Source organism: Numenius arquata, chromosome 12 (assembly GCF_964106895.1).
Source record: "Numenius arquata chromosome 12, bNumArq3.hap1.1, whole genome shotgun sequence".
In the NCBI taxonomy this organism is placed as follows: domain Eukaryota; kingdom Metazoa; phylum Chordata; class Aves; order Charadriiformes; family Scolopacidae; genus Numenius; species Numenius arquata.
The window spans coordinates 27,134,219-27,151,421 of NC_133587.1; the positions used below are offsets into that span (position 1 = coordinate 27,134,219).

Below are 17,203 nucleotides of genomic sequence, written 5' to 3' on the forward strand. Positions count from 1 at the left end.
TGTATCTACAACAGTCTATTTTGGCCTGTAGTAAATACTGAAAGAAAGAAAACATTTGGAAGTGGGTTGCTTTCCCGTGCAGCTCCAGGGTCCCAACAACAGTTTGAGAGCAGTCTGCAAAATAGCTGGGTGTAAAACTGGCAAGACTTGGTCCCTCTCTTCCATCAGGGCAACGCAGATCCTGTTGATCCGTACTGTTCATGGTGCCTCGTGGTCACTTAGCCTCCACACTGGGTATTGGGCTGCGTTATTGGCACAGAGACTGTGAAACTATGCTAGCTCTTGCAATGAAATCTTACACATTTGTGTCTTGGTATTAAGGCTGCAGAATTGGTCAGGTGTGGCGGGTGTTAAACTCCTGCCTTTCCACTATGGACAATGGAAAGACTCCAGTACTAGCTGGCATCTGCCTGAGGGAGGAAGAAACTGCTCCATTAGTGGCACCTGGGTGAGGACAGGCCATTCTGTCACCCTCAGAGAACAGTTATTAGAGACAAGAGAAATTGAAAGAAGTGATAGATAAGTGCACTCATGCCCGCACTTCCATCATTCACATCTTGATTGCACTCCCAGTTTGGGAGGGCATCATTTGCCCATTTCTTCCAGCCCCTTCTCAGTCCTGGCAATCAGTACCTAATGCCAAGTGGGTGCCTGCTTGACTTTCTGCACCTGCATCCCACATGAGTGCGCAGCCTGCGTAACCTGAAGGAGCACCCATGAAGTAGGTGATGTTTGTGGAATGGGTACAGCCCATTAAACTCTGCAGTAAATCTTACTGTGGGAGCTCAGAAGTCTCTCAGCTTGCTCCCTCAGTGTGATGTTCATTCATTCTAACTTCCCATCTTGGTGCAACTGCCTTCTTTTCCCTGTCCTCTGTTCATTGTATGTTAAAGTTTTGGCCTGGGTAGCAAACACCTCTCTGCTTTTACTCATGCCATAGAGCCAAATGTCAAAATTAAATAAAGGATTTCCCTGGTCTTATCTGGAATCAAGGTAAAGAATGTGTTTCACACAACACAGTTTTCCTGCTGTCTCGGTTTTCCAAGGTATATGTTCTGTGTTTTTGAGAGGTGCCTTCCTACCTTTAGTATTAAGGGGAGCGAGGTCATATCAGGAGATGTAATCTTTCTGTGCTTGTGCTGTATTGCATATCTGAGTTTGATTTAGTTTGTGAACTCTGCTGTTGCTTATCCAGTTTTCCTTTCCCTGATTTTCCCCCATCTCATAAAGCAAGTATAACTAATTTGAGTTGTAAACCTTGCATTTTCTGCTGTTTTTGCTTTGTTTAGCAGAAGCCCTTACTCGTGGATAGAGAATGATCCAAGGCTCTGGGAATTTTCTTGCTGATTTCTATAAGATTGCATCAAGTTTTCTTTGGTTCTTTTTACAGAGAAAAGAAGTTTCCGTTTAAAACAGACTTAATTGAAGCTTAACCCTGATAAGAAAAAAATTTAAAATTTTGTTTCCTTATTTTGTATGATTTTTTTTGCTGTAGAGTCCAAGAAAGCTCTTCTTGGTCAGAATGTATTTCACATGCCCCAGTGATTCTGTAGCACTTTGCAGTGTGGCCGTCTCAGCCAGGCTTTACAGCATTGTCATTACTAAGCTATAAATGTTTCCATCCTGAATGCTTTGTCTGCATCATCTTTGCCATACTATTTCATCATACACCTCTGTTTTGTCCTATCCATAATTTTTATTTGGGTCATTTTCTTTTTGCAGGTAGGTGACAGAGTTTGACTGTTATATGCTTTATAAATATGGGGTTTTTTTCCCCTGTACTGCATAGCTCCAGTCTTACAGCTGATGTACGGGTGTGATCAAGCAGGGATCTGTATGGTGAAAAAGTTCTTCATGGTGTCAGTTGTGGGATCAAACCATAGATTTTTAATTGTCAAGTACAGGTGTGCTGCACTAAGAAGTTTTATCCTGTCCTGTTATTTAAACATTCATATGTTTGAATCAGAACAGTGGAAAGCTGGAACATTTTGGCTGAATTGTCTTCAAGATGGTTACAGATGCAAGATCTGCTCTGTGTTTCCTTATGTCAGGAGATTTCATGTCTGTCTTTTTTAGATTTGAACGTATTCATACTAAGAAAGGGAACTACAGCAAGTCACTAGTTTCAAACCAGGAAGAGGTAGATGATTTAGCAACCTTGGAGGTACTGGATGAGGTAAGAACCTCCTTTTCACATTTTCCTGAAGAGAGGTAATCATGTATTGAAACACAATGTTATGCTGTTGATTTTCAAGTTCAACTATCTTGTGACGCTTCAATTGTGTAAGTGTGCAATGGCATTTTACCAGTTTATGCGAAATATTTTAGATGAGATTTACTGTGTCAGGAATGGTTCCAACTCAAAGCTAAAGTACCCTCTGCAGTTACAGCCTTAGACTGAGCAGTATTGTAGTACTATTCGCTTACCAGGATTTATATCACTGGATTTTATTACAGCTAAATATCTGCAGTGATGTGTTAACCTGAAATTGGTCCAGGTCCAAGAACAAGTACCTTCTTCCCTATTGCTTGGACATCTAGAGTTATCTTAAACTGGCTTGCTGTACTCTCCTAGACTGGGTTCTCACTGACTTCCTTTGGTGTGGAGATGCATTGAGATCAATTCATGTCAGCTGAGGCTTTGGCCTGTCAATGCCTTCTGGTGAACTTTTGACATAATTACCAATACAAATCTCACTGGTTTGTCAAAGTTCAAAAATGAGTCCACTAGGAGCAGGGAAACATGCATAAGGGAGGGGGAGAGTCTTGTGTTTATGCTTTAAGCTTGAAAACCAGAAAGAAGAATCAGGCCACAGCACATTATCTGCAGGTCTTAGAGGCCATAAGTGGTTGTAAACAGCTGTCATTCTTCCTCTACTGGGCTGTGCATAGACTATAATTCACATTCTCTTAAATGCAAAACTTCTTTGGTATATTGTGTCTTTGTCAGTCCGGAATACTAAATGTGGCTCCTGAGCTGGTAAACTGCATAGTGCTAACAGCTCACAGAACATCTTCCATCATCCAAGAGCTTGGTTGTAGTAGCTTAATGTTTAGTTAATACTAATTGAGCTAACCCAAACTTCACCTGCTGCACAAAGCTCAGAGTTAAGCAATTTTTTTTTTGTATTGGGAATAGCCATATGCTAGCAAGACTGTTTATATGCTTCGTGGCAACAGATAAAAAACAATCTGAGCTAAAGAGAAGACACAAAAAACCCCCAGATGAACCAGACATATATCCATCTCCTCAGAGGTGGAGCATTCTCAGGGAAGTCCTCGAGAAGCTTTCACCTAAAGGCGTCATTTGATTATGTGATATTTTCTAAATGCAATCCAGTTTAAGACCTATTTCACATATGAATGGCAGCTTCTCAGAGCTGTCTCCTTTCTTCCATTCAAACTTTTCTTCCAGTTTAGATAGCCCCATCAGAAGACCAGAACAGGAGACCTTCCACTGGTGCAAGAAATAATTTCAAAAAGGGCAGTAGTGCCCCTAAAAAATTCTGTTAATACGAATCTGGTTATGGCCAAAAGCAAGGTAGCATTCAAAACCAAAAAGAGTTTATCAAGGCAATGGAAAACCAAGGTTTTCTCCTTATATTTTCCTGTGAAGGAAACGTAACCTCTTCAACTGTTGAGAATTCAGGTTTTAAGGGCATTAACCTGTGCATTTTTTTTAATTTTAATTTTTTAATTTTAAGTGCACAACACGGTGAACAGATGGATGTGGAGGCATAGCAGTTCCTTCTGTAGTCTCCTGCTGCTGGTCATTCTGTTCCAGTGGGAATAGGGCCTAAATATCTTCACATATACCTCAGAATAGTCTCAAGGCTGGTTTGGATTTCTTCATCCAGCTCTTCATCCTGTTTTGATTGGAAACCTAACCAGGCACTTCGCATACCCAGCTCTGTATGCAGAAGAAGCTGAGGGAAATTATGTCAAGAAATTGAGTGTACCACTAATGGGCCCTTCTTTTTTCTTGGTTCAGGGAGAACTGGCTCTACAGCAGCAAAGAACAATCACAGCAGATACTGGTTGTTAATATAGAAAGATGCCTGATTGTTTACATTAATAGAATCTAAACAATTGAACATCTGTGTTTTATCATAACTGAGAGTAATGTTAGAGCAGCTGTAATGGCAGCTCTGAATTCAAGCATATGGCTTTTACTTGAGTTACATGAAGCTGTAGTGTTAGAAATGAAGACGAGACTGTCTCATGGAAAACTTTGATTAATTGAATTAAAGCAGTACTTATTAACTCATGTTTCTACAGCCACTTGGGGATCTGTACATATATATTGTGAGTTTGGACAGAAGAAATCAGGAATGCCAGTGTGTTTGAAAGTGTTACTCACTTTTGATCGTGATCAGTTGCATTCCTGACTATTAATACCTTCCCTCTCTATGCTCAATCATTGTAACTATATAAGTATTTTATACATTGTCCTAATATTCTTTTTTTCCCCATGTGATTCAATGCTCCTATTCTTTCTCCATCAGAATACAGTAACAGAGCAGTTGCAGAAAGGTTACGCCAAGGATCAGATCTACACATATGTTGGGGACATTCTCATCGCTGTCAATCCATTTCGGAACATAGATATTTATTCTTCACAGGTATGAAAATCTGGGTTTGGTTCTTTTAAACTAGCTCTCATTTCCATTAAAACAAGAATATTTGTGTTAAGCATACAGTAAGACCATTCTTGGGATTTACTTCAGTTCACTCTGAAAAACAGGATTACCAACGCAGTTATCCCTTCAAGTGCATGCTGACACACATCTTTATTGTGTGCTGAATGTCAGCACAGAAACAAAAATCTCCAAAAAGATATAATTTCTGATATATCTCTAGTGTAGATCTTTTCTATATCATGTCTAAAACACAAACATCTATATCTGAGCAAGTCATCTATTTTAACCAGTGGATAGAAACGGGATTTTTGAGGTTGTTAGTCTTCTAGTGACTTTCAATATTCATTCTAGGATGAGATAAATTGTGATAAACTTCATGAGATTTGTTGACTAGAACCCCACGGAGTGTAAAGGTGCTGGCCGCTCATAGCAGCTAGTTCAGAAGTAGTATCTGTACAGATAAGTGCATTTATTCGGGTGAATCTTACCCCTCTTTATGGGAGGGAGCATTTCTTCTCCTCTACTTCCCATGGAGAACTTCTGTGAATGACTGGAGGTAGGAGCTGGGAGCATTTCCTTCCAAGAGAGCTGGGGAGGCCAATAGCTATTTAATTGATCAAGCAGTTCACAAAGCAACCCTGTAAAATTTTAACTTTTGTGAATTTGCCTCCCCATTATACAAAAGGGGACAGATGGGAAAGTCTGATCATACAGTAATTTGGCATTATTGGTTATCAGATACTACAGGTACAGAAAAGATCTTAAGTTTCTATATCAATATCATGCAGAAATACTAAAGGATGTGAAGTACCAATGAAATGAAATTATAAATTGGTCCTTGATGTCTGGCAACATTAGATTTTCTTCTAATAATTTGAGTTTCATAGCATAATCAGGGCTGACACCATACAAAATTATGCTTCATCTTTTTTAGCAGTTCTTATAGTACTAAGCGCACACAGATTCATGGTGTAGTGAGTGCAGTAACACGTCACTCAGAAAACATCACTGCTGGTAACCTCAGCATGCTGAACACTAATCTGAAAATCAAAATCTGATTAAAAAAAAAATTGTTAAGGGACACTGATAATGTTTTCATTTTTCTTACACTTAGCATTCCAAACTGTATATTGGAGCGAAACGGACTGCCAACCCTCCTCATATTTTTGCTGTTGCTGACATAGGTTATCAGTCCATGGTGACATACAACTCCGATCAGGTAAAGATGAGGTGTCTTAATTATATCCTTTGCTAGGCTGAGAGATATGTAATGAGCTCAGACTCATGCTCTTGTTCTCTGCAGTGTATTGTTATTTCTGGAGAAAGTGGAGCTGGCAAGACGCAGAGCGCCCATCTTCTGGTTCAGCAGCTCACTGTCCTGGGCAAGGTATGTTTCAGAGGAGATTATTCTGTAAGACTCTGCTGTCTTAGGCCCAGTCAAGTGAACCTACAGGCAGGGCATTGGTAGGGGGGCAAGGCTGTAATACATTTGCCAAAGAATTTCTGTAAGGTCAGATGGGAACATGATGCTGATCTATCTACCCCTTCCTCCCTCCTGAGCTAGGGTAATGTGAAAATATTTGGGGCATTCCGCAAGGAAGTACCCACTGCAGTGAGGGCTGTGACTCAGTCTGTCCTTTGTTTAACTGAGTGTCTTCAAATCACCCAAACTGTACTAAATAAAATCCTCTTCTAGCTTTTCACCTCCTTCCACAACCAGATTGCTGTCAGTGGGACAAGGTCATTCTGGGAAGCGACCACCAGAACTGTCTAAATAAAATGCCATTTTTGCATGTCCCAGGTGTGATGCAAGCAAACTGATCTGTTGGTATGGTGCTGCGCAGCAGTCAGCAGATGCTAACAAGGATCCTAAAAGCAGGCCAGCCAGCTCAGAGTGCTGGACCACAGAAATTGATTAGTTCTGGTTGTTGTTATCATTATGTGTGTTATCTCTTCCAGCCAGCCATTAGTTCTGCAGATTGCTATATTCTGAGAGGTTTCATGATATATACGTGCCTTCTTTCCCATAAGATTCACATGAGAATGGCTGCCCTGATGATGTCGCACTTCAGAATACCAACTAGAAGTGGAAAGAAACACTTAAGAATGAACGTATTTCAGTAATTGCTGATAATTTTAAGCAATATATTTTTCCTATCCAGGCTAATAACAGGACTCTACAGGAGAAAATCCTCCAGGTGAATAACCTCGTAGAAGCATTTGGGAATGCAGGCACTATCATCAATGATAACTCAAGCAGATTTGGAAAATACTTGGAAATGAAATTCACTTGCGGTGGCACTGTAGTAGGAGCTCAGATTTCAGAGTATCTACTTGAAAAATCCAGAGTTGTACACCAGGCAGTGTAAGTATACAAATTATATTTGACCTAAATTGAAGGTTACAGAGTAGGCCTACAATGCAGGAAATTATCTTGGATCACAACATGAAGATGGATAAGGTACTGGGATTTTTTCTTAAAAATTATATATGAATAGCTAATAAATCTGTAAGGGAGCTGAAAACTACTCCTGATTTTTTTTTCATTGCCTCATGGGTTATTTAAACAAATCTCATAAAAATGCATATGTGATATAAAAAGTCTATCAGAATGTGTAAAGAACTAAAAACTTTCTAATAGTTCAGTTATAAATTTCTTTGTAGAAGTTTGCAGTATCATGTTAAGTATATCATGTGGATTTAATTCCTCTGTTTCCTCTGGTATTGTAGATTTTTGTTTGTTTGTTTATAAAGTGCTTGTTTTCCATTTTGGAGCATCTAGTAGGATTTGGTTATAAAGGGTTATGGACCAAATGCAGAACAGATCTATCTGTGTATCTCATAATATAGAATGACAAAAAAATTAAATAGCATTTCCATTTAATTTAAATTATTGACATATATTTTCAGTCCACACAACCAGATAACAAATATTTTGGCAACTCCATTTCTGCCATAATGACAATAGGAAAAACAAAGTTTGAGACAAGGAATGTTGTCACTGATTTAAATTTTTCCCCATGCTGATCTCTTACTCATTTTTACTCTTTTTGTAGTTCTGCATGACCTTGTTGCCTGTTGTCGATTTGTGGTATGAAGAACATCTAAGTATCACTTGGAATGTTTCAATAACCAATTTAAAGTTAGATGCAATTTTATGAAATGGTGCTTTTTTCCCCCAGTTGAACATAAGCACAGACACTGATTTTTCAGAATTAAATCAGATTTTTCTGTAAAATGCCACTTTTTTTCATAACTTTTCATGGGTTTGTTCTGTTGCTGTCAGTTTGTATTTATATTTAGCTACATGCTGAGTCAGGAAGTCAGCAAAGCATTTACGTGCCTCCAGTGCTGTTTAGGTAGATGTTTAGATGTCTGAATTCACAAGGAAATGCCACCAAAGTGTTTAGCGTACGAGCCACTGTAGGAGGTTAAATTTTGAGGCATGAACTTCCAAGGGCTCCTGAAGCTGTTTGTGTCAGGCATGTTCTCCTCTTCACTGAGGTCTCTGTGTGGCTGCTCCATACAGCCATGCTAGAGCAGAGAACTGCCGTTCAGGTGCCTGCATTGCAAGGGCAGTCTGTTCTGCTGTTCTGGGAGAACATGACTCCCAAACCCACATGGAGAGCGAGGAATTACTTTTGCAGTAATCCTGTGACTTGATTACCCAGAAAATGGGAGACCTAAGTTCCAGACCCACTTCAAGTCAAGAGATTTTGAACCTACAGGTTCCCCTACGTCAGGACACAGCGGGGTTTCAGAGAGCACGCAAAGCACAGCTATGCAACCTAATGGTTAAAACACTGAGGGGGAAGATAAGGCATCTGCTTCTACTCCATAAATTGGTCTTGTTTTCTGCTACTGACTGTCCACAGTAAAATATGCAAACTAAGTTGGCACTGGACTCTCATTTAGGCACCCCTATGCAGAGAGGAGTGCACTGGGCTCTCATCCAATTTCACAGAAGGCTGTAATGGTGCTCCTGAAACAACACGCCTCAGGTCATGCAGAAACCAGGGGTTTGAACACAATTCCTTTTTGCCCTTTCACAGTGACTGACTTGGCCATCTCAGGGTTCAGTGGTGGTTGCGAATTTCCTCCTAAGCATCCAGTTCTTCCTCATAAGGTGCACAGGAAGCTTGGATGTGCAGATAAACCTTCTGTCCTGGGATTGGACACCTAACATTTAATCAAAGGATGCCAAGTCATAAGGTCCTTTTGCTGAATGTCTGCTTATGTGCTGTCTTGGTTCAGGGCTAAAGGACACAGCAAACATTCACATTCAGTGAATCAGGAGTGTATAGCTCTCCCACGGTCAGAAGATTTTTTTAAAATGCCTGGAGGTTAAGCAGCCCATTTGATGCGAGTGGGCGAGCAACGTGCAAGATCTCACCCAGCATCTACTAATTGCATCAAAGGCAGAGCAGCATTTAGCTGCTTGTAGCACCGAGCAGCCGCCCTGGCAGCTTCAGAGCAAACACGCAGCGGCACAGAAAGGGCATTCACTTCGCAGGAACTTGTGTAATGAAGCTGCTTTCAGAGTGCTCTCTCATTTTGCATGAGCCTTGCCTGCTATTAAAATAACATTTAATAATAGCAAGTATGTCATCAGTAAATGTAATGTAGTTACATTACTAACCCAGTTTGTTGTTTCTATTGTTTCAGAGGAGAGAAAAATTTCCATATTTTTTATTATATTTATGCTGGTCTGGCAGAAAAGAAAAAACTGGCACATTATAAACTGCCAGAATATAGACCTCCCAGGTAATGCAGTTTATTTTCGCATAAAATGATTACTAAGAAATGCGGTGTGGTTGAATTCTCAGCCTCATTTACATTCTATCTCTGTATCCATCATCTCTTTCAGATATCTGCAAAATGATCATTTCAGAATAGTGCAAGATTTCATGAACAATAGCTTTTATAAGTCTCAGTTTGAGTTAATTGAACAGTGCTTCAAAGTCATAGGTTTTACACTGGAGGTGAGTGCTGATAACCCCCTTTTTTTTGGTGATCTTTAATGGCCACCTTAATCAGGAAAAACTTACATAAAGCATTCAAATAATCTCCCTTGTTATTTTCTTCCTTCAGCAGTAGTGTGTTTATGTTTTAGGATATTGCATGGTCAATTCTGTTATATTACCACGTTTACATTTTTAATGTTTCAAGGCATTGATAAAGTAATAAAATGGTATTAGTCAACAAGACTTTGAAATCAGTGAACACAGCACAGCTGAGTAATTTGGGTAAAAAAAGCTTTTGCAAATTAAATGCATAGAATATGATGTTGTAACTATTTATTACCCTATAATTTTAGCCCTGTGAATATAAGCCTCATCTCTGTTTTAAGAGGAAGTCCAGGGTGAGAGTTCTAAAAATTCATTGAGTTGATCTGAGTTTTGATGAACTCAATACATTTTCACAACTCCAGGGGCAAAGTTGAATGAAGTTTTTACGTCCCTTTGGAGCTAATCATCTCATCACTAAACGTTAACTGAACCCATTCTTTCTTTATGATCTCATATCATTGCTGTGCTGGCCATTAAACCCCTCTCCTCAAGCTGTCTTTGGTATAATTAAAATAAAACCAGGCCTCTGGGTTTATAAAGTAGGATACAAGGGAAGAAAACCCCACCCTGCACCCTAGTTCTCTCTTCTTAGGAGAAGTGGTGCATCACAGCTGTAGTTTACCACTGACTTTATTTATCACAAACAGTAGTAGGAGTATGGTCCATACAGTATCTGTGAAATATAGCACTAGTGCTGCAGAATGGGTGTATGGTTTAATTTCTTTGATAAAACTGTATGTTGTAAGGAGCTTTTCACAGAAAAATGACTCACTTCAATTAAATATTTCTGGCTTCCCTCAATGTAAATATTTGAATAGCCAGCAGAAAACGTTTTTTCACCTATTCTGTGCTTCCATCCTCATTTTGCATTAAGTTGTAGTAGCAGTGGAGTTCACAGTCTCTTTCTGCTCTACATGCTTATTCACAACTGTACTTAGTAATATCATACCTGTACTATCACATCCTTTCACACCTCTGCTTTCACCTTTCCAGAAGCAGCGTGGAAGGATATGCACAGTTCAGCACTGATAGCAGTTTTGTCACAGCACCGGAGACCTTGATAAGCCCTAATTTATATCATGAAAAGAAGCAAGTCTGGTTTTATTCCCAGTTCTTTTGTTCACTTTGATGGATGTAAACAATAATCCTGATCACCCAAAAGAGAAGACCGTATCGAAGATCCAGTTAGAACTAGGTCACTGGCCGCATTGTGCAGCTCTAGCACGCATCTTCACTTGATTAACTCTGCAAGCCACTGTGAGCTGAATCTGTGAAGAATTATCTACTTGTAGAACCCCCACAGTTTCAAAAGCAGGTTGAGTACCACAGGCAATCTAACTGTGGTTCCACGTGAGCCCAATCCATGTTAGCCTGTCTTACATTCTCCACGGGGTGAATGAGCCTCTCTGAGTGTTTGCAAGAGTGAAGGAACAGAGAAGTCTTCTTCCCCCACTGAGGTTCTGATATAGGGTACATGTGCAGAGACAATTTATTTTCAGTGAGAAAAAGATACCGTAAGGCAGTGAGTTCCTTTTCTAAGTTCAGGTTTTAGTAGTGCAGCCGTAAGCTTTGACATTTATCCCAGTGCACAGAGGAGGTTCTGTATAAGCATGTTCCATGTTTTATTAGCAGAAAACCTTGTACGGAATATCTTCTCCACTCCAGTTAAAACTGAGACCGAAACAAGGCTTTATTTCTTTGAAATTTGTTTGTAACTGACTGGCAGGCTTTAATAGTAACTGCTGTCAGTACTCCCTGTCTTAAAATCACACTGTTTTATTTCAGGCTGCATGGCAAAATTAATAGGAAAGGAGTGCCTGAGGTGAACAATAATCATGCTGTATGAGACAGATCAAGCCAGATTTTAAACACACTGGAAAAGGGCACCGAAATGTCAGCAGCTATACATTCTGTACAGCATAATGGCAGAAGTTAAGCTATCCATTTCTTTGCATTTCGTCTGTGACCCTAAGCTTAAAATGAAAATGATCACTTAAAACCTAGGTAAACTGTGTGCCAATTATCCTGAGCATAATTTTTTAGATTGTGCTTATCTAGCTTGCCTTGCTGTCACTGGAATAACTAATTTATTAACTGCTAGATTAACTTCTGAAAGTGTTGAAAACAAGATCAAGTCTTCTAGAGCAATTAAGGGCTTTATCTGAGTAAATGATGCGTGACGTGGTACCAGCAAACTATTGAATAGTAGGGATAAAACACTGTGCAATTTTGAGAAGTCCATCATTATAAAATACCAATCAAATTTACAAAACTGCTTCTTATAAAACTACTATAAAACTTCTAAAACTGATGTTTATAAAATATACTATTACTGCGTGCCTCAGAATATATCGTATCACAGATTCCAGCTTAAAAACTAGTTTTTTACAGGAACGCCTCAGCACTTCTGAGTCAAAAATACTCAGAGGTGATCAAGTATACTGATAAACATTCACAGTTCAATTCTAAGTCAAACCTGCAGTGAAAGCATTATTTCATTAATTGCAAATATGATTTTATCTGTCATATATAAGTACTTAAAATCATTTACTGTATATATCCCTTCACTTCCAAAACTAATATTAGCCCTTTTTCAAGGCAGAATCCCTCTTCAGAACCTACTAAATAATTTGAAATTTAAATATGTTTAAGTAAAGTGCATACCAAAGTGCTTTGGTGAGTATGCAGTTCATGTGTGACATTATGAAGGGTAAAGTGCTTTGCCAAATCAGAGATGTGAGGTCTCATTCTTCTCCCAGTGAAACTTTTTGCGATGACATTGGTGGAAGCTGTTGCAGACCAATTATTTGGAGTGGCTTTGTAACGTAGATGCAGATTTTTTTATCTTTTGTTGATCTAGGTATTACATTTTTAGACAGGGTTATGCCTGCAGACGCAGTGAAGTGTGGGTATAAATCGCCTCTGAATTCCTTCTGTGTAAGAGGATTACGCTCACCACTGTTTTGTGTTTCCCCTACTCCATGTCAGTCCTGTTCTGTAGACAAGTATAGAAGAGAGATTGGGCTACAGTTTGTCTTGCACTCTTTGCATGTCTTGCACTTGAAAGACTATGCTGAGAAAAGCATTCCTAAAAGTCGTGGGTGTGTGGCAGACAAGAGAGGCAGTGATTGTTCCAGGCTTAGGAACAACACATGCATGCCTGTCACACAAACCAAAGTGACAAATCTCCCCAGCTATTAAATGTTATATCTTTTTTAATACACTTTGCAGGAACTTGGAAGTGTGTACAGTGTCCTGGCTGCCATTTTAAATGTGGGTAACATTGAATTTTCTGCAGTGGTGTCTGAACATATGATTGACAAGAGCAACATTTCCAATCCAGTAGCCCTTGAGAATTGTGAGTGGTTTTTCTCCATTTAAGATTGTTTTCATTAAGTGTTTTGATAGCATATTTCTTTTATTGCAAGAGAGTTATCAATGAAAACTGTATCACATGGAAATTTTGCAAGAAAAATTAAATGCTGAAGGTAGATTAATTCCAAGCCCACCTGAATCAAATCCAACAAGAAAAAATTGTCTATGTTGTACACCTTATTTGACTAACCAGTTCCCTGGCATTCAGGAAACATGACTAATACTGCAGATGCCTGAAAAGAAAATCTTTGGAATTTTTCCAAGGTTATTTGAACATTCGATGGAGAACCTCGTTAACACTTTGAATAGTTTTTTCCCCAGTTTCTTACTCAGATACTTATTACTTGTTCCCCATATGTGCCTGTTGAAATATGGCTTACATTCTTTGCAAGGGATACTTTACATTATAGGCTACAGGGAGGCAGAGGAGGGAAAGGGGCAAAGATTCTCATGGAAGCTGATACTCTGTCTCAGCAATTACAGCTGGGGAGATAATGAAGACTTCATGCTATCTTCTTACACATTTCCTGCCATAGATAGAAAAATACTGTGCAACCGGGAAAGAAGCACTCTTTTTTTGGAGCAAAAGGAGGACAACAAAGACTTATATGGATGGATTACAACCGAGAGGGATATTCACACCTCACAACTACAGATTCCTGACATAGTCACCTAGATTCCCTAGCATTTCTCCATAGACAGTTTGGAGAAATAGCCTTCTTGATAAAGCAATTTAGAACCTAAAGGCCTCTACTTTGAATCACTTACTCATTGACTGCAGTGGAAGCTGGGAAGGCTAGTGACTAAATTAGATACTGACAGCTGTTTGGTGTGAACACCCTCATTAGTCATAGTTCAAGACTTTTATTTGGCCCTTATTCATAATATGTTGCGCTTGCAGCCTTGATTGCAAAAATGCCTATTTTTCCTTCCAAAGACTGCCTCTGAGCTGCGCCTGTGACCTTCCTTCCTAGGTGCGTCCTTGCTGTGTATTCAGGCAGATGAACTGCAAGAGGCCCTCACCTCTCACTGTGTAGTGACTCGGGGAGAAACAATTATTCGTCCCAACACTGTGGAAAAAGCTACTGATGTCAGAGATGCCATGGCAAAAGCACTGTACGGGCGCCTCTTTAGCTGGATAGTCAATCGCATCAACACTTTACTCAAACCTGACAAACATTTAAGGTAAAAGAAGCTTTTCCAGAATAAAGAGGGTTTTTGTGGGAATAATACCGTCTATTAGTGTTCTCATCTACTTTTTCTCTGCTACCTTTTTGTTTATGACACCACCATGTTAACAAAACACCATTTTATCTTATTCATAGTATGCAGTGAAAATGCAGTAGATATGGATGTCTTGTGTTTTGTGTCTTTTGTTTTCCTGTTGGACCTATGATCATTTAACCCTTTGTAAATTACATACTAACTACTTTATACTATTTTTCCTGGTACGCAGAGTCAACTCTTGACATTTATATGTTGATTACATAGGTCAAATTCTGCTCGTATTTGCACCCATGCTGTTGCTTCTGCTGCTCCTGTTATGACAGTGGTTTCATATAGATGTGAGAGTAGTTTCCAAACACATCTGCTGAGGTTAAAGTCCACCCTGCCCTCCCAGGGTGACATTTTGAACATGCAGGCAAGAAAGATATTGGGAATGAGGACATAAAATATTTTTCAAATTAATCAGAAAAAGAAATGGTATGGCTTACGTTTGTAGATCACGTAGGTCAGGGCCCTCTATGGCTGGTAACAGCAGTTAAAAGGGGCAAACTTGGTGGTTATAGATAGCCCCTCAAAGGGGTTTTATAGATAGAATGTGATTTATTCTTTTCCATTTACCTAAGAAAAAATGCTAATGTCAACTTCAGTTTGATATAAAATTATATCCTCTTAATTTTTTGTTTCAGCAAATAAATACAAATATTAGAGCTTTGTTTCCAGTTGCAGAAATGATGATGTACCTCTCAGAATGCCTTAGCTAAAATTTCAAACTGAAGTTTTTACTAGTAGTACTTCTCTGGAACTTAATTGGTCATTTAAATTCATACCACACTGAAATACTTAAAGTGTTAATTTGATGCATAAAAGGTCTAGTTATTCCTTCTTTTTACTTTCATGTTAAAATAAGCAGTTTTAACTGTTGTGAATAAATAATATGAAGGAGTCATATTTAATGACAGCAACCTTTAATTTCAAGATGCTGGTGAGTAAAGCTTGTTTTATTTCAAGAGAAACAAAAAGAACTCCATGTTGTTCCTGTAGTGTAGTCAGTTTTTTTACAATAGAATATTAACTAGCAAATACAAGTTTAAAAATAAAGTTTTAAGTCCTCTATACACTTATCAGTTGATTCAGTCATTATGTGATGGAATGTATCTGGTCTGCAAATACAGCCATCTTTGAATTTATATGCATTTATTTTATTTTATTTCAAACAAAAATTGATTGATATTTTAAGAGATAACTGGTTTAGCAAAAATTATCCTAAGTGGCATACAGATTTGGCCCATTATTTCCTTTTGTGAAATAATAATGAAGCTAGTCACTGTAAAGTAAAGATGAAACAATAGAAAGTTTATTTAATCTTTGCAGTGGAAACGGTGATGGTTTGAACATTGGAATTCTTGATATCTTTGGCTTTGAGAATTTCAAAAAAAATTCTTTTGAACAACTCTGCATCAACATTGCCAATGAACAAATTCAGTTCTACTTCAATCAACATGTCTTTGCCTGGGAACAGGTATGTGTTGAATATTTTGATAAAGGTTTAATGTTGTTGAAATATAAAACCTTGTCTCAAGAAACTACTTCTCCATAGTAGGTTGCAAATTGCGAATTATAACAAATGTTTTCTGAGTATGTATTTGTAAGCAGTGCTTGGTATTTGCAAGTAAAATGCCTACATAAAATGCATTGAACTTGAAATTTACAGTAACTAAGCAACATAATACAGTGATAATGAGTTTGATGCAAATGCAGCGTTGTTTTCTTGAGGAGTAACGAGTGATGTAATGTATGATTCTACAGTAAAAAAATAAATGAGTGGTAGCGTAATTTTTAAAGTGCAGTGTTCATAATAGCTTACTAAGAAGCTTAGTGAACACTGAAATTCCATTATTAAAACCAGAAAATCTCGCAATTATTTTGTTCTTTTTCAGGAACTAGATCATCTAAGCTAATTAATGAGGGATTTCATCTAAAGAATTTTATGTAAAACAGAGAAAAGGAATAAAATGGTACTAATAAAAGTTTATGAAATTGAAGTGGAGAGTGAAAAACCTCAAAAAAGATCATCTCAACTTTGTAAATAATTCCCTGAGAATTAAATTAACCATCTTTAAATCATTATTTAATATTTATCAGTCAAGACCAAGGCAAAGAAGACATCGAGTATCTCAGCCTTTTCCATGTCTTCCACACCTGTGTCTGTCCAGTTTAGAGACCAGGATGTCATGTGGGACAGTGTCAAACGCTTTGCGTAAGTCCAGGTAGATACAGAACATTTTGGCCAGACCTGTATTAATGTAGAGGTTTGTGCTGTCACCGTCTGGCAGGAGCAATTTGTTCTCTTGCACATGCCCCACTGCAGAGAAATCAGGGGAGTTATTTTGCTCCTGAGGAGGTGAGGGGAAAAAAAAAACCTCTGATTTTGACAACATACAGCTTACTCATTTCGTCTTGTGAGAAATTAATACGACAATTACAGACCTTATGAAAGCGGAGGGTGAATCTCTAAGTATGTTGGTTTTACCCACTCCTGCTCATTCTCTCATAGATTTCATTAACTCACATGCACATAGAAAGCGTCAAGATGTGTGTGTTCAAGTGATCTGGCCAGGATCATTGGTGGATAAGGAGGATAAGGAACACCAACTAGCAAGTTGTCATCATGTTTCTTGCTGAAATAGTTTTTGGACAGATCTCTTACACCCTTTAGCAATCAGCAGTTGTTATGGGGCGCTTCTTTGCCTCAGAACCTTACTTATTTCTGGCTCTGTAATCTTTAGGCAAGGTCAGTATCTGTTTTTGCTTGTTTGGAATATATACATCCTTATGCCTACCATCTGTTTCCTTAGTGGGAAAAGGAAAGGCATAAGTGATGTGCCATAACCT

At 38.6% G+C, this 17,203-nt stretch overlaps 1 protein-coding gene across 1 annotated transcript in view; it reads left to right on the top strand.

Moving 5' to 3' along the window:
• The first annotated feature begins 371 nt into the window (after nt 1–371).
• Nucleotides 372–17,203, top strand: part of LOC141471205 (myosin-IIIa-like) — a 54,749-nt gene continuing 37,917 nt past the window's right edge. Inside the window, exons 1-10 of the mRNA XM_074157626.1 lie at nt 372–448; nt 2,077–2,176; nt 4,506–4,622; nt 5,755–5,859; nt 5,944–6,027; nt 6,803–7,005; nt 9,508–9,622; nt 12,941–13,067; nt 14,059–14,269; nt 15,683–15,830. Of these exons, the coding sequence (XP_074013727.1) occupies nt 372–448; nt 2,077–2,176; nt 4,506–4,622; nt 5,755–5,859; nt 5,944–6,027; nt 6,803–7,005; nt 9,508–9,622; nt 12,941–13,067; nt 14,059–14,269; nt 15,683–15,830 (1,287 nt within the window). The remainder of the gene's footprint in view (nt 449–2,076; nt 2,177–4,505; nt 4,623–5,754; nt 5,860–5,943; nt 6,028–6,802; nt 7,006–9,507; nt 9,623–12,940; nt 13,068–14,058; nt 14,270–15,682; nt 15,831–17,203) is intronic.